Here is an 18525-nt window from a genome sequence, read left to right as displayed (position 1 = left end):
AAACTGTTGCTTGAATAACCTTGAACAAAACTGAAAATCATTAAGAAGACCTTTGTCTGAAAATATAAACATTAGTTTAATCGATTCTCATTTGCTAGTTAAATCAACAACATTTTAAAAAACATTAAATATTAGATCAAACTACCTCAGAATCAACTTTGCGTTGCTGCCAGCGATCGCGTCAAGGATCAGACAAATTTACACGTGCATTTTGAAAAACGAATGTTTAGGAAAGTGCTGCGGCAAGTTTTTGTGCCATTTAATGGTTTAGAGGAAAATAATACCAAAGGCGCCTTTAGCCCCGTTCTACATTAAGTGTGAAACTGATGGTCGAATTGAATTTAGCCGAGGAGGAACACTGAGGTACGTCTTTATTTATTTATTTATTTTTATCTTGTTTTACGTTTGAATAACTAAATTAATGCAATGCCTGACTATTTAAGTGACTATATTCTGATTATAAACTAAGTATTACACTACTGATGCTCAGCACACCAGCAAATGACATCTCACCGGAAGTTTTCGGGCTGGCTTATCCACCTTATTCCTATGCCCCAATGACGCTTTGCGCAAATTATGGGTGTAACTTCCGTTTAGCTGTAAACAGTCAGTGAAAGGCTCACACTATGAACGCAATAATACGGTTTTTTTTTTTTTTGTTTTTTTTTTGTTTTTTTTTTGATACAATAGAACTGGATACACTGAGATGACATTATTCTACTCACCCTTAAACTAACGAACATTAAAAGGACATTTAAAAGTGTAAAAGCATCAACAAGGTACTTTCCACAGGCCATGAAAAAGCGCAAATCTTTTCACAGCAATAACGGATGGGTTATAGTGATATATATCTGTATTATGTAATATACGTTGCCTTAAAAAATGTTCATGAACTTCAGCATTAATACTAAATCAAAGTGATTTCCGTCATTTTTACAAAAAACAAAAACAAACCTGGAAAGAGGCGTGAGGCTTTGAGGAGAAAAACGAGATTCTTTGTGCATTCCAGTGAATGGAATATTGTAAATTATATCGGGAGAACAGACCACAAATGTGCAGTATATGTTGTCCTTTTTCATACTATTACAGCGGTATGCAAAGGGACAAAAGGAAATAATCACGAGGATAGAAAGCAGCGACTGAAAAGAGCTCTTGCCATAGATATTCTTGTTATAACATGTTACTTTAAAATACCTAGTGTTACGTTATTTTCATGATGTCTGAATATAAAACATGAAAAAAACATTGACAGCTCATTCAGTCAAACTGACAGAAAAGCTTTATTTGTAGGGCAACCTTATGATTTGAAACGATTCGTTTAAGTCTTTTTGAATGGAAGTTCCCCAAACCGGAAGTGCAACCCATAATTCGAAATGCAGTAGGCTAGTCAGGAATAAGGTGGATATTAATGCGGAAGTTCTAAAGAATGCTTCGTGCATATAGTCCATTAGCGCTGCCAGTGCAGGGCCTCTGAGAATTTGCTCATTGGCACAACATTGGTCGCTTAACACTGGCCCTGCATGAACAGCCCTCACTTAAGATAATTCATTAATCGTGTGACTATTGAACATTAGTGACGAACACCTGACGTCAATAAGCAGAATCACCAAAGGAGAAAATCACAATTTTTAAGTCACCATCACAGAGATCAGAGTTTGCTTTAGTTGAGCTCTTGACTCTTGACTTTTTAATATTAGATTTTGTTTGGCTGCTGTAACTAAGTCATAACAGCTAGATAAACAAAGAGAAAAGATGATCAAGTGTTGGTTATGTTTTCACATAATCATTACTTGATCTGAGTCACTGAACTCATTTAGAGCCCAATCTCTGAGTTAGATTTACATTATTGATTACAGCAGATCAGCTTTAACAATATAATCTGAAGGATTTCTCAAAAGCTGTTCTGAGCAAAAAACTAAAAAAAAAATCTTTCTTTCAGGCACACACAGACATCAAGAATCAGCCTGTGAATCTCAAGAACGGTGACAAGCAACATATTCTGATCAACAGACCAACTCTGAACATTAGAAAACAGGCTGCTAAAAAGTCACATAAACAGAACAAAATAAAATATGAGAATAAAAGAAATTACTAAGACAATTCAGCTCAAAATTCATGCTGCAATGCATGATGGGAGCCATGGATGAATTTTGATTGGTGGCACCCAGAATGCACTGCAACATGCTTTATTATTCTCACCGTTGTTGAGATTCACAGGCTGATTCTTGATGTCTGTGTGTGCCTGAAAGTAAGATTTTTTTATTTATATGTTTATAAATCATAACAAATTTTGAGAAATCCATTGGATTATATTGATAAAGCTGATCTTCTGCTGTAGAATCACAGTGCTGCTGTAATCAACAATGTAAATCTAACTCAGAGATTGGGCTCTAAATGAGTTCAGTGATTCAGATCAAATAATGATTATGTGAAAACATAACCAACACCACCTGATCATCTTTTCCCTTTGTTTGTCTGGCTGTTACAACTCAGTTACAACAGCCCAAACAAGATTTTGTATTAAAAAGTCAAGGGTCAAGATCTCAACTAAAGCAAACGCTGATCTCCATGATGGTGACTTAAAATTGTGATTTTCTTTGGTGATTCTGCTTGTTAACATCAGATCACCTTCAGTGTTGTCCCAAAACACAAGCATTGATGTGTAAGACTTTTTTTCTTTTCTTTTTTTTTGACTGGACTTGACAAAGAGATCATTGCAAATTTGGTCTTCATGTTCAGAAGTAGCACAGGTGTTTTATTTTGTTGTTGTTGTTTTCCTCTTGCCTTCAAAGATTCTGCTTGTTAACAGCAGGTGTTCATCACTAGTGCTTGATTAATGACTTAATTATCTCATTAACTTCCCTCTTGAATGGTCTTGCTCTTGGTCTTGGAGGGTCTGGTCTTGACTACACCTCTGGTTAACCTTCCTGACACATTCACTGTGTTAAAATCATTGACTCAATGAATGTGTCAGAATTGTCCCTAAACTCACCCATTGATGTGTAAGAATTTAACACAGTTTGAGTCAGTTTTAACACATCCTTTCTAAGAGTGCAGAAGCGCGGCAGGTGCGTAATGATGATGAATCCTTATGTTCTGTTGATTATTTTGATATTTGTTCATGTAGGCTAAAACTAAACCCCTGGGATTTTTTTTATGATTCACAGACACTTATCAATTCTAATTTCGTTTAATTCTAATTTAATATAATCTTGTCGGTTAATGAAAAGATGATCACGTCAGGGGGGAAAAAAACAGAAATGATATTGACAAGGCAACAATAATTTTCGTTTAGTTTTTTCAAAACATCCACAGAACTGCATTACAGTAAATTTCCCCGCTGTTTAAGCACGAATATTTACAAAGATAATAAAAGATAATAAAACAATTACAAAGATAATAAAGGTTCTATGTTTAATATACAAGAGTTTTGGTTTTGCTGTTGTCCATTGAAGCAATTGATGCAGAATCGCCAATTGCCGTTAAATCGAAATTGAAAGTAAAATGTTCACGGCCATTTAGGCTATAGCTAATTCATTTAAAAGCGAAGGAAAGACAGAAAAAGTGAGGATAGCAAGTAAACTGTGACATATAATAATGTTCATTGTGTTGACATATAATGTTCATTATGTTAATAAAAGTTCTAGGGCTATGTTTAATTTAAGAGATAAAATATGCATGGCCATTTATAAGCTAAGGAAAACTAAAAAGGCCCCCGACGGTGATACAGGTATTAGGTGTTGTCACATGTCAAATAGGAATAACAGTTTTATTAGCCTATATTTATTATATTTCATATTTCTCTTTTTGTCCATAGGCTACATATCGTGAAAACAAATAACACACACACACACACCAACAACAACTATTTTGTGTCAAGAAGCTGCTCTTTAATTTATTTATCTATGATTTCGCAGCGCATTAGTATTGCTTTGCATGAATAACATTGAAAATATGAAAATAGCTACTGCGGGGCAAAGGATCGCCTTTCGACGAAACCAAGACGAAACCCAGCACGGAGGTTATCGCGGCCATGGTGATAGTTGTCCTTGTGCGCCACCTGGTGGATAGCCTATTTTCTAACACTTATGTATGACTGCATAGCCTACTATATACTGCAAGGAATGTCATGCGTCTGCTAAATGATTGAATTTAAATGTATAAAATGTAAACAAAACATTAAAATAGGAAAAAAAAAATGAGTGCAGTAGCCAATGATCAATATAAGAGAGAATAGCCTATCAGTATGTATAGCCTATAGACTCAATGACAGTTTAAGCCACTTGGCACTGTGATTGGATTGCCTGTCACACAGAGAAAAACAAAGCTGGGAAAACAAAATACAAATATAAATTAATAAAAATGAATACAAATGAGAGCATACTTATAAAGACAATTAAATTTACTGTAGGTTTATTTATTTATTTATATCATCTATGCATACATATTTCTGTGAAATACGCGTTAGGTTGCACAGAAGAAAGCCGATATATGACATATACTGATATAGTAGGACTGTTATTTTGTTGAACGAACTGATAATGACGTCACTGGCTCAGATTTGATTGACCAATCGGCTGAAAGGGGCATGTAATGACCGCCCACATGCGGAAAACGAGTTTTGAAGTCGTGTTTCCGTTTTCTATCCGTGACCCGAAAAAACGAAAACCTAGCAAAAATCTTGTTTTTCCGGGGGGTTTTTTAACAAACGAAAAAACGGGAAACGACCGCTTTCTCGTTTCTGCGTATTTCATTTCAAATTGAAAAACAACCTATCAAAACGTACACGGACCCCGATCAAAGGCTTTAGATGCATCAATGAAGCACATAAAGACTGATGAGTTTGTATCTCTATACTTGTTTACCATTTCCTTTAACGCATAGATGCAAAGATCAGTACCATGGTTAGCCTTAAAACCAAACTGCTTGCCTGTAGAATTAATAAACACATTTAACCTATCCAACAAGATTTTTTTCCAACGCTTTAGACAGGATACTAGCTAAAGCTATAGGTCTATAATTATCTAAGTTACCTACCATTCCAGCTTTGTTCTTAATAACTGGCACTAACAAAACAGACAACATTGAATCTGGTAACACATCATGAATCAAAAGGCCAGTAAAACAGACAGCTAATAAAGGGGCTATAATCTTACTTCCATATTTAAGATGTTCAGCAGAAATATTACACCCAAAGTGTACATATGAGTCCATCTTGCCGGGTGCTAAAAAGTAACACTGAAGCAGTGTTAAAGTTAATGAGATAATTGATTGATGATTGAGTGATGATTGACAATTAGTGGTGACACCTGATGTTAATAAGCAGAATCATTGAAGGAAAGAGAGAAAAAAGGTGTTCATTAATGTTTTATGGAATGTTTCATTTCAAGTCACCATGAAAGAGGTCAGCGTTTGCTTTAGTTGGGCTCTTGACTCTTTACCTTTTATTATTAGTTTTTCTCTGGCTGCTCCAACTTTGTGTTTGTAAAGCACATTTGTTATGGCCGGAGAAACTGTGATCTGGTCACAATATGTTTTGGTGATGATATCATCATCATGCAATGGCCTGTAAATCTCTGACTGTATGCTTGATGTGTAGCTTTAGTATTAATGATTGTAGTCCTGTGATTTTACAGCTTCAGATCCAACAGCAGCATGAACAATTTTTTTTTTTCTTTTAGGAAAATTACGCACAGACATCGAGAATCAGCATATGATTCTCAAGAACGGTGACAATAAATAAATAAAGCTATAGCTTTATTTTGAGGGCAATTTTCTTATAGCATGATCCACCTCACATGACCTAATCACTATTGGATCATTAACTCGAATATCATCCACATTATACAATTCATTTTGAATGCAATTAAAAAGATTACAATAATGCTGTCTCCATAATTCCGCAATATTCTCTTCCCCAGAAACTCTATTTAAGGTACAAGGAAGACATACTCTGTATCTATTAAAAGTTCTGACTTCTTTCCAAAAATCAGTGATTTAGCAGCTTCATAGCCATATTAATGAATTATCTTGATTGAATGGTCTTGTTTTGGTCCTGGAAGGTCTGGTCTTGACCACACCTCTGGTCTTGAATGGTCTTGGTTTTGGAGGTCTGGTCTTCACCTCTGAAATTAACACAAAGTTGTGTAAATGTGTAATATTAACACATTACAGCTGTTCTTGGCTGCACAGATTGTGTTGATGCTGTGAACAAATACACAGGTTGTGTTAATTTTATATGTGTAAAACAATTGAATTCTTCCAATACATTTTTATGCAATATTGACACAAAATGTGTAAACTAGAGTGTTACACATAATATGTCATTTTTTTACACATTTCTTTTTAGAGTGTAGAATCAGCCCTTAAGGTTTGCTCATTGTTACAGATAAAACGAATAGCATACTTATATCTTGCATATGTAGACTTCTTATATTAAAGCTCAGGCCCTTTCCTGGGTCTACCTGCTATAATAAAAGCTTCCCGGGCTTCAGCCTGATATTCAGCTACATATTTACTCCAGCCAGGCCTAGTCTTATTCATTATACCCTTCGATTTAAAAAAATGGCTTACTACAACCAGGGCATTAACTATATCATTATACATTAAGCAGATATCCCTATGATGATTTCCATCTTTACAGTTAACATCACAGATCATTGCATCCCTAGGTAAATAAATATTACTCAGACATCTATCTGTATTTACATAATAGACTAAAAGGTCCTCCTGACCAATCCATTTTTGCTGCAATGATATTATTTTCATTATTAGACATCGCTACAAGAAACTCAACATTTATCACCATACACTGTTAGACCTTGCTGTAGAAAAACGGCCAAATTCTGACAGTAACAAATCATTTTACATTAAAACAGTAATATACTGTAGAAAACAATGCATTCTGGGTAATATTTGTCATTTTCGAGAAAATAGCCTACAGGAATATACTGTGAGTTAACAGCGCCCAAAGTCAACACTCAGAGGCTGTGTTCTAAATCACACCCTATACCCTCATTCACTATTCCCTACATTAGTTCACTAATATAGTACACTTGACAGAGTGAATGAAAAGAAGTGAGTGAATTCAGACACTGATGAACACCTGATAAGCAGAATCACTGAAGGACGGAGAAACAAGACCAGAAAAATGAGACGAGCACACAAGAACTACAACTGTGAAACCAGTTTACAAACCAGTTTGACATTATTTCTTTCATACATGTACAGAAGTTCTTGTTGAGAATTAACAGATTTGGATGTTAATGTTTTATTGAAAATAAAAATTTATAAAGTTTGCAGTCACCATCATGGTGACCAGTGTCTGTTTTAGTTGGGCTCTTGACTCTTTTACATTAGCTTTCTCTGGCTGCTGTAACTGAGTGTTTATTAAACACATTTGTTATGGCAGGAAAAAGCCTACATGAAGTTAATCAGGTTTTTGGCTGTTGATGCTGTAATCATCTTGGACTTGTTTAATTCTCTGATCTCTTTCTGTGTTTAGTCTTTGTTTTAATGGGTATTTCATCTTTATTGATTATATTATGTCTGTGATTCAACAGCATAAGAAGCAGCAACGTTTCAGTAATCAGTTATTCAGAAAAATATATATCTAATGCACAAAATATCTTGAGCTTCTGCATAACTTGCACAGCAGGAGACATCAACAATCAGAATATGCATCTCAGCAATGGTGACATCCAAAAGTTTAATGTTGCAATGCATGCTGGATGCCAGCATAGTACAAAACTCCCAGCATGCACTGCAGCATGAATAAATTATGCAGCTTTATTGCCACCATTGTTGAGATGTGCTGATTTTTGATATCTGTGTGTGTCTAAATAATGCTGCAGCTGTTTTTTGTGCATGGCGTTTAAAAATAAACTTTTTAGCTGATTGTTGTTGGAACTTTTGTTGGAGTTTCACAGTGGTGATAATGAAAAATTTTACTCTGTTAAAAATGCAATAATGGATAAAACACAGTATGAATTCAGCGAATCAAACAACTATGTGATGGTTAGGTCTTCATCAACGCATAACTACCAGCACTTAATGATTTTTTTTCTCCACATTTGTTTCTATCATAATAAATATGATCTGCAAAAATAGTTTAAGCAGCCAGAGAAAAAAACAAAAACTGGGTCAAGAGCTCAACTAAAGCAAACGCTGATCTCCTCAGCGGTAACATCAAACCAAACATTTTCAACGAAACATCAAAATCTAAACTTCTGTTAATTCTCAATAAGATCTTTTGTAGAAATAAAGATAAACTGGTCAGTAATAAGTGTAATAATGTGTAATGGCTGGAAGACAGTTGTAGTTCTGCTCGTAGTTGTAGTTTCTGCTCATATTTATTCCGTTCTTGTTCCTCTTTTCAGTGGGTCTGCTTGTTAACAGCAGGTGTTCATCATAATTGCTCAATCATCACTTAATTATTAATTTAATTATCTCAGTGCAACACAGCGTCAATGTTACTTTTACTCTGTAGTGTGGACACTAGAGGATGTTCCTGGGGTTGAAAGGGTTAAAGGTGTAAAATAAAAAGACACACCCACAAAATGTATTTTAACAGTAACAAACTCTAAGTTAAAAAAACAGTTATATACTGGCAACACTGTTGCCAGTAGTTTACTGTAAAATTGAGTTTTGTGGGTTACCATTGTGCTGAAGAGTAGAGCCTGTGCTTAGGTTCAGGAGAAGATCAAGAGACATTGATGATATGCTGCATGTTGTTTTATTTAACAGATGGTGACTGTGTAGTTGCTGATGCAATAAAAATCTTTTTATTTAAAGTGTTTTTATTGAATTACAGCAATAAGTTCATAGTAATATGCTCTTATTAGCATACAATAAAAATTAGTTTGTAAGTTTAAATGGCAGTCTGACAATTTGAGGCAGTTGGTTTTTGCAAATTAAATGAGGTAAAATGAGTTTTAATTTAGATCATGGTATCTTTACAATAACATACTGTAGATTACAGTAAATAACTGGCAACAGTGTTGCCAGTATTTTACTGTAAAAAAGTCCGGCAAGGTCTAACAGTGTAGACACAGGTATGTGATCAGTTGTATCAATTCAATGAATGTGTCAGAATTAACACAAGTGTTGTCCCTAAACTCACACACTGATGTGTAAGAATTTAACACATTTTTTGTGTTTTAACACATCCTTTCTTGTGTTGTTATATATGTAAAGGGAGTGTACACATGTTTACTCTCTTGCTTTTTTCTCATACTTGTAAACAAAATCTTATTCATCTAGGGGTGTTGGTTGAGCATGTAGCTGTGGTTTATAAAAATAATGGTTCACAGATTGCTAGTAAATTTCACACACACAAAAACAAAGAAACGCCCAGTGACATTGAATTAAACGGAATTTTCAAGAAAGATTGACATTTTCTTGTAAAACGCACTCCCATTTCTTACGACTAGATGGCGCTGTGCACATTTGCACTTTTTTTGCTCTTTTTTAAATTAAGCAATAGCCTATAAACCTTTTTTTTTTAGAATAATAGAAATCACCCAGATAATTTAGCCATAAATGCTAATCAGTGTGAAGGTCTCTAAGAAAATCGCTTTCTCCCCCCCCCCCCCCCCATCCGTTAGTCGGCTCATTCTGTAGGTCTCTGGTGGAGGGTGCGGCTCAGAAACGGATCTCTGACGAACACTCAGAGGACTTTAATAACTCTACGGACCATCTGTATTCACTCAACTATACATCAAGATGAAGAGCGCACTTATACTTTTTCTTTTCTCATCATCAGTGATCGGTAAGTTTGGTTTTTGACCGTAGCTGAAGCACTTTCGGTTTCGTTTTTCTACACACCGGAAATGCGCATTTTCTTTTCCATATTTTCTTATTTCTTATGCTGCGTTCATAAATACAATAACTTATATCACTTTTATCACGGTGCACAGCACCTTTTGTATATTGTTCAACATCAGTGAGTACATTGCGAAATAGGCCTAGTCTCAGGCGCGTCGACTGGGTAGCTTTAGAGGCTTGGCTGTCTGATCAGATCAATATAAAGTAAGCTAATATATTTTTATTGCAGGATTATATTTAGTTATGTTTTTATGTTATGTATTTTACCTATATATCGTAAAAAAATTCTATGAAGGATTAACAAAAAATGTTTTGTCATCACATTTAAAATAACTATGGATACTATTTAGAATTTGACTTTTTAAAGTGCTGGAAAAAATTGTGTGGAGTATCCAACTTTCCCAACTAACAGATTTTTGTTATAAGAACATTTTCCAAATATTCAGTGTTCGTTCTGGAAAAAAAAGTCATTTAAAAGTTATTTAAAGGTTAGTATGATGTTCCTGAAACATTCTTTCAATCATTCAAACACCTGCTGTGAACAAACACTGAAAGAAAGAGAAATAAGAACACAAACTACAACTTTCTTCAGCCACAGCCTTAGATGAACTGAAGATAAAAGACATTAAATCTCTGAAGATCTGATTAAACAACTCCACAAACATACACAAACTCATACAAACTTCAACAATGTCCTTGCCCAAACATCAACATCCAAATCTGTTAATTCTCAACAGGAACTTCTGTACATGTATGAAAGAAATAATGTCAAACTAGTTTGTGAATTGGTTTCACACTCAGTGTGGCTCAAGTCAGTTGTAGTTCTTGTGTTTCTGCTCGTCTCTTTTTTCTGGTCTTGTTTCTCTGTCCTTCAGTGATTCTGCTTATCAGGTGTTCATCAGTGTCTGAATTCACTCTCTTCTTTTCATTCACTCTGTCAAGTGTACTAAATTAGTGAACTAATGAAGGGAATAGTGAATGAGGGTATAGGGTGTGATTTAGAACACAGCCTCTGAGTGTCGACTTTGAGCGCTGTTAACTCACAGTATATTCCTGTAGGCTACTTTCTCGAAAATGACAAATATTACCCAGAATGCATTGTTTTCTACAGTATATTACTGTTTTAATGGAAAATGGTTTGTTACTGTCAGAATTTGGCTGTTTTTCTACAGCAAGGTCTAACAGTGCACATTTGCTTTTGTTGATATGACCACATGGATTGACATGGACAGTGTCCATACAGTTGGTGTTTTCAACATTGTTGTATATAGATCACGGTTGTTGCAGCCACATATCGTAGGCCTACTAAATGTGTTACCTCTATTATTTAATTGGAACCCTGTTATTTGCTTTAGGCTATTTTGTAGTACTGTTTTAAAATAATATGAATTAATATTAACGTAGTGGCCCACAAGTCACAGGAAATTTCCATTGATCAATCAGCAAGACTCATGATTTCTGAGTGTGGTATTAGTTTAATCTCTGAGTAACTGCTTCTGTTTGTTCTTCAGGTGTGTTTGGTGATACAGATGAAGTGAAAGTGTCAGTGATGGAGGGAGATTCTGTCACTTTATACACTGATGTTGCAAAAATACAGGGAAGTGATTCGATAGAATGGAGGTTTAATGGAAATCGCATGGCTAGAATCAAAAGTGACTCCATTACACCTGATAAGTCATTCAGAGACACAATGCAGCTGAACAATATGACTGGAGATCTCAAGATCACAAACATCACAACTACAGACTCTGGACTCTATAAACTAAAGATCAAAAGCAGCAGTGGGTCCCCAGAGAAGACATTCAGTGTCACTGGTGAGTAAGTTTTTATTAACTTGTTAAGTTCTCTAAAATAAGTATTTTTAACGATGTACAGTCTGTATTGGCAAACTGTCATTTCTATTTTGTCTGCAAACATTTACATAGTATTTCAGTTTACATTTGAGATATTTAAATAAAATAATAATGTGATTATCTGACCATTTGTTTGTCAAGAAAAACAAACCACTCATATAATATACAGTGCATTCAGAAAGTATTCAGACCCCCTTCACTTTTTTTAAATTTTATGTTGTAGCCTGATACTAGTTGTTTAAATTAATTTTCTCATTAATTTACACTCAGTACCCCATAATGACAAAGTGAAAACAATTTTAGAAATGTCTGCAAATTTATTAAAAAGAAAAACCTGAAATATTACGTGTCAGACAATTTGCAACAACACTTGAAATTTAGCTCTGGTGCCTTCCATTTCTCTTGATTGTTGCTGAGATGTTTGTACACCTTGATTGGATCCCACCTGTGGTAAATTAAATTGATTGGACATGATTTGGCACACACATCTCAATAAAAGGCCTCACAGCTGATATCAGAGCGAAAACCAAGCCATGAGGTCAAAAGAATTGCCTGCAAAGCTCAGAGATATTACCAGCTAACAGAATTTTGTTATAAGAATGTTCTCCAAATATTCAGTCTTGGTTCTGTGAACATAAAAAATATCCAGTTTTCTTGATGTTCCAGGAACATGTTTTAAAAGCTATGATGTTCCTCAAACGTATATATAATTATATAGCAAGACTCTGTTAGCTGGGTTGTTGCAAGGCACTGATCTGTGAAAGGCTACAAAAAAATTCTGTTGCACTGAAGGTTCCTTAGAGCACAGTGGCCTCCATACCATCAATACCATCCCAGCAGTGAAGCATTGGGGACTGGTACTGGGACTGAAGGGACTGGGAGACTGGTCAGGGTTGAGGGAAAGCTGAATGGAGCAAAGTACAGAGATATCCTCAATGAAAACCTGTTCCACAGTGTTCAGGCTCAGTCATGTTGGAAGGTGAACCTTCGGCCCAGTCTATGACCCTTAGCACAGTAACTCAGTGAATGTCTATCGAACATCATTGGAGAGACCTGAAAATGGTTGTTAACCAATGTCCCCATCCAATCTGACTGATCTTGAGACGATTTGCAAAGAAGCATGGCAGAAAATCACTCAATCCAGATGTGCAAAGCTTGTTGTTTCGTAAGCAAAAAGACTCAAGGCTGTAATTACTGCTAAAGGTGCTTCAACTATATACTGAGTAAAGGGTTTGAATACTTTGCAAACATTCATTTTAGTTTTGGGAGAACTAACCCTTTAATGAAAAAAATAAATAAAATAAAAATAATTGAAAGCTGCAGTCTGTAATTTTTTTGGTTAAAAATGATCCAAAATCAATTTTCGAGCAAGTACATAACCTGCCAGTGTTCAAAACTATCTCCCGATTCACAACAGTGAGCTTGTAATAAGGTTTTATAATAAGAACGGTACTGGTGGGTGTCTGCGGGAAATTCAAGCATGCAGCCGTTCGTCTTTACGTCCAGAGGTGGAAAGTCCAGGGGTCAGAAAGTAAAAGTCCTGCCATATTTTTATTCCACCCACTGAAGCAGTGTTAAAGTTAATGAGATAAATAAGTGTTTAATTGAGGTGATGATTGACCATTATTGAAGACACCTGATGATAACAAGCAGAATCACCAAAGAAGAAAAATCACAATTTTTCAGAAACCATCACAGAGATCAGAGTTTGATTTAGTTGAGCTCTTGACCCTTGACTTTTTTTAAATTAGATTTTGTTTGGGCTGTTGTAACTGAGTTATAACAACCAGACAAGCAAAGAGAAAACATGATCAGGTAGTGTTGGTTATGTTTTTACATAATCATTATTTGATCTGAATCACTGAACTCATTTAGAGCCCAATCTTTTCTGATTTTGCCTTCCAAACAGGAACAGCATAGGTCAAAGACATAGGACAAAGTACAGAATAACAGAGAATATCCCAGAGGACAGTGGAAGTGACAGTGACAGCAGTGATGAGGAGTATGTGCGAGCAAAGCGCAACTCTGAGACAGACAGTGATGCAGAGAGTGATGCGAGAGATTTTATTATTATATTGTTATTATGTTGTAAAATTATTGTTTTAATAACTGAGCTGACATACATAGCATAACATGCCATAAAAACACACATTATTCCATATTGTCAGCTGTGGCTTTATGTCACATTTTAATCCTTTGTTGCATGGTTTAAAGGTGCCATAGAATTGAAAATTGAATTTACCTTGGCATAGTTGAATAACAAGAGTTCAGTACATGGAAATGACATACAGTGAGTCTCAAACACCATTGTTTCCTCTTTCTTATGTAAATCTCATTTGTTTAAAAGACCTCCGAAGAACAGGCGAATCTCAACATAACACCGACTGTTACGTAACAGTCGGGATCATTAATATACACCCCCAACTTTTGAATATGCCCATGTTCAAGGCATTACACAAGCCAGTATTAACGTCTGGATCTGTGCACAGCTGAATCATCAGACGTTATACAGGTAAGCAAGCAAGGACAACAGCGAAAAACGGTAGATGGAGCAATAATAACTGACATGATCCATGATATCATGATATTTTTAGTGATATTTGTAAATTGTCTTTCTAAATGTTAGCATGTTGCTAATGTACTGTTAAATGTGGTTAAAGTTACATTTGTTTCTTACTGTATTCACGGAGACAAGAGCCGTCATTATTTTCATTATTAAACACTTGCAGTCTGTATAATTCACTGTATAAACACAACTTCATTCTTTATAAATCTCTCTTAACAGTGTGTAATGTTAGCTTTAGCCCGTTAGCCACGGAGCATAGCCTCAAATTCAAATTCAGAATCAAATGTAAACATCCAAATAAATACTATACTTACATGATCTGATATGCTGCATGACGAACACTTTGTAAAGATCCATTTTAAAGGGTTATATTAGCTGTGTGAACTTTGTTTATGCAATGTATAATAGAGTCGAGAGCTCGGGGGCGGGGAGCGCGATCATTTAAAGGGGAAGCATGGTGAATCGGCACATTTATAATGATGCCCCAAAATAGGCAGTTAAAAAAATGAATTAAAAAAAAAATCTATGGGGTATTTTGAGCTGAAACTACACAGACACATTCAGGGGACACGTTAGACTTATATTACATCTTGTGAAAAAGCATTCTAGGGCACCTTTAAATAAAACTGAATTTTGTAAAAATGAAATTGGATTTCAATTTTAGCATCATATTAAAGTAATAAAGAGAATTTTTAAAAAATCTAGATTTTTTTTTTTCCATAATACATGCATGAAAGGTTAAATAACTATTTTCAATTATTATTTTCATCCTAAAAGAAACACCATGAAGCGTTTAGTCACTGGTTTCATTTACTGACACAAAGAACATCTGATCAGATCAGGCATTAGAATGAACACAGTTACTTAACGTTACATGTTGTTGCACTACTGTCAAGTCCATATCGTAAACATCTGTTTACAAAGCCTGCGCTGAAATGCGATTGATTTACCAAAGAATCCACAGTGAAACATACTGAATACAAATAAATAAAGCTCAACTGAGACATTCACGTTGATGAAAATAAATAACCATATTCCTATTAGGATCCTTTAAAAAGGTAATGTTATTTTTAGTCCTGTATCACTCTTCTCTCCTCCTCATCTCACTAACACGCCAGTGGGCGGGGCTAATGAAGAAGAAGGCGTTGATTTCTTCTGCGGAGGCAGAGTTTCACCTATCTATGATAGGCACATTCCAAGACGAGTCGTTCGCTGGGTCTGGAGTCAATTAAAGCTTTTATTGGACTAACAAGGGAGTTTTCTCTTATATGTCAAAAGCTCAAGGAAAAGTTGATTTCTCGATTCATGACCCCTTTAAGGATTATAAATAATAGTGTTTTCTAATTGGAATAGATACACCAAAATACAGCTTTGCCAGCACTGTTAAAAATAGAATTTTACACTTTTAATAATGGAAAAATATGTGCAATTTTTTATTTTTATATTCCAACTAATCATGTATTGAATTAAATGCTATCTTGATGAACATAAGCATCTATTCTTTCAAAAAGAAAATGGTTTAGTTTATAAACTGTTTGAATGAAATTAAGTGTATTAAGGAAGTTAATTTATGAATGAAATTATGTATTAAATCCATGCCATCTGCACTAAACTAATTAAGAAAATAATAGTTGCAGAAAAAAAATATTGGAAATATTAAAGAATGTCATTAGAAAAAAGTTGATGGTCTGTGTTTGTGTTTTCTGACTATTGTGATAACGTAGAGAAACTGTTTGTGTTTGTTGTTCAGTTGTGATTTCAGGAGTGAAGTCTGTGTCAGTGAAGGAGGGAGATTCAGTCACTCTAAACACTGGTGTTAATGAACTACAGAGAGATGATGTGATACGGTGGAGACATCAAAACGTTGTAGCTGGAATCGATAATAATTATGTTCAGCTATACAGAGGCGGACTGGAGCTGGATCGTCAAACTGGATCTCTGACCATCACAAACATCACAATTGAATATGCTGGAGATTATGAAGTTGATGTCACCATCAGCAGCAGAAGATACACCATACACAAGTCATTCAGTGTGAACGTCAATGGTGAGTTCAGCAATATAATAATGCAGGGGTGTAAAACTCTTTTTGGGTTGAGGGCTGAATGGAAAAAAATGTAACCATGTGTGGGTCGAATTATGTTTTTTTACACCTTAGTGCAATGACAATTACATTAATATTAAACATACAAACTACAAAGTATTTAGCAAGAAAAACTAGAAAAGCACACTTATCTTTGTAAACTGCATTTCATTTTACAGGTAAAAGACTTTATTAGATTTTTAAAATAAAGTTTTATTTAATATTGTTATTAGTGATGCAACAAATATGATTTTTTTACAAGCAATTTGGCCAGTTCTGGCACTTGTAGATGATTTTTTTATTTAAGCAAATTTATCTGTTTATTCTATAACATTCCAAAATAGACAAGCAAAAAAAAAAGTGTAGCCATTTGATATTAGAGGCAACCACTGCATTTTAATCACAATCCAAATAAAGATGCTACACACATAAGCATGAGGAGTTGTTTTAGATTTCAATTAGATTGTATAATTTCAAGATTTAAAGGGTTAGTTCACCTAAAAATTGTCCCATGATTTACTCACCCTCACTATCTTCTTTCAGACGAACACAAGCAGAGATATATTAAAAACATATCCTGGCTTTTCCAGGCTTTATAATGTGAGTGAATGGGACTCGAGATTTTGAAGCCCCAAAAAAGTGCATCCATTCATTGTAAAAGTGCATATTTGACCCAGCTTCAATTTATAAAAAAATACATTTTGCCCTCTGGGATTGCTGCAATTTGCAGAAACAACTTTAATCCAAGCAGTGAAACCAGAATTTGCCTTTTTGAATTTTAGGGTAAAATCATATTCTACATATTTTATTGACAACTCATCAATTAAATATTTACCATGTTCTATTCTGTATAACTGTAATAAAAAAAAGAGCATCCAAGTTTTAGGTCTGGATGATAAGACAAATATATAACATTGTGATCATCCAGATAAGTGAACATGGTGATACTGCAAGAGAATGCTCTGTGAAGCAGCCTGTTCACATATAAGCAAACAACATGTTCTCCAACCAATACGTCTATATAGATTGTTTGTCACTTCCCTAAAATACAACCCATAGGAGCGTTTGCTAAAGTTGCGCCCCTATCGACAACAGGACACTTTCATTTTAATGCATTGTTCTCTTTTATCTGCGTTATATTTCAGGTTTCGCGTAGCTCAATTGATAGAGCATTGCAATAGCAATATGTGATTATGTGATCATGCGATTGTGGGTTTGATCCCAGGGAACATGTGCTCATAAAATGTGTATGCACTATAAATCACTAAGGGTAGTTTTAGGGATGCGGTGGGTGTAGTCGTTAATAAAAAAAATGAGTTTTGCTAAATGAAAACAGGACAAATGGTGTAAAAATCCACACATTGCATTTAAATGAACACGCATTTTGATTGGTAACGACAGTCATACATCATTTCATGACGACAGACGTAACACGACACTGTCATTATTTTTACGCCAGCTAGAGGGCGCATGACATTAAAACGTAAATATAGGTCGTAATAAGGTGCTTGAAAAACGACCTATGGACAGTCTGTAAGCAAAACACAATGCCTCCATTGACTGTGCTTCAGTTAAAATTACTGAACATAATGAGTCTTTTGTTGCTGTAATATTTGGTAGGAGTCATTGCAACACTTTATCCCCTTAACTGTCGGTCCCATTTTTGGTGAACATACCCCAATAGAATACTTTGGAGCACAGACTTAAGTTTGGTCTTCTTATAAAGGGGACACTTGGCAGATTATTTTAGAAGTGAATAAATAAAGTGAAATAAAAAAAAAAAAAATAGTTATTGAAGTTTTGTTTAAAAAAATATATAATTTCTTATAATTTATATAAATTATATATTTTACAAAACTGCTTTACTCTAAAGCTGCAATCAAAATAAAATAAAATAAATAAAAAACTAAAATCTAATCAAGTTGTGTTTCAAATTTTAGGTTGATATCTCAATAATTGAGCTTACAGTAAGATTTTGTTTGGGCGCAGTACCAAACTTGTCCACTAGATACCATCTAGGCTCCATTGGTAACACCTTAAAGGATTAGTTCACTTTCAAATTAAAATTTCCTGATAATTTACTCACCCCCATGTCATCCAAGATGTTCATGTCTTTCTTTCTTCAGTCGAAAAGAAATTAAGGTTTTTGATGAAAACATTCCAGGATTATTCTCCTTATAGTGGACTTCAATGGCCTC

The 18525-nt window shown here is 34.8% G+C and overlaps 1 protein-coding gene across 4 annotated transcripts in view; it reads left to right on the top strand.

Moving 5' to 3' along the window:
- Positions 1-9570: 9570 nt before the first annotated feature.
- Positions 9571-18525, top strand: part of LOC127519755 (uncharacterized) — a 30704-nt gene continuing 21749 nt past the window's right edge. For all 4 annotated transcript variants that reach the window (XR_007931883.1, XM_051907276.1, XM_051907274.1 and 1 more), the window contains exons 1-3: positions 9571-9769; positions 11337-11639; positions 15995-16291. Coding sequence is in view for 3 of the 4 variants with exons in the window: in XM_051907276.1 (XP_051763236.1) it covers positions 9724-9769; positions 11337-11639; positions 15995-16291 (646 nt within the window). In the remaining variant the exon portion in view is untranslated. The remainder of the gene's footprint in view (positions 9770-11336; positions 11640-15994; positions 16292-18525) is intronic.

This window comes from Ctenopharyngodon idella, chromosome 10 (genome assembly GCF_019924925.1).
Source record: "Ctenopharyngodon idella isolate HZGC_01 chromosome 10, HZGC01, whole genome shotgun sequence".
NCBI classification, from domain to species: domain Eukaryota; kingdom Metazoa; phylum Chordata; class Actinopteri; order Cypriniformes; family Xenocyprididae; genus Ctenopharyngodon; species Ctenopharyngodon idella.
The sequence above is the reverse complement of the archived record's forward strand: the minus strand, read 5'-3'. Positions and strand labels throughout refer to the sequence as shown.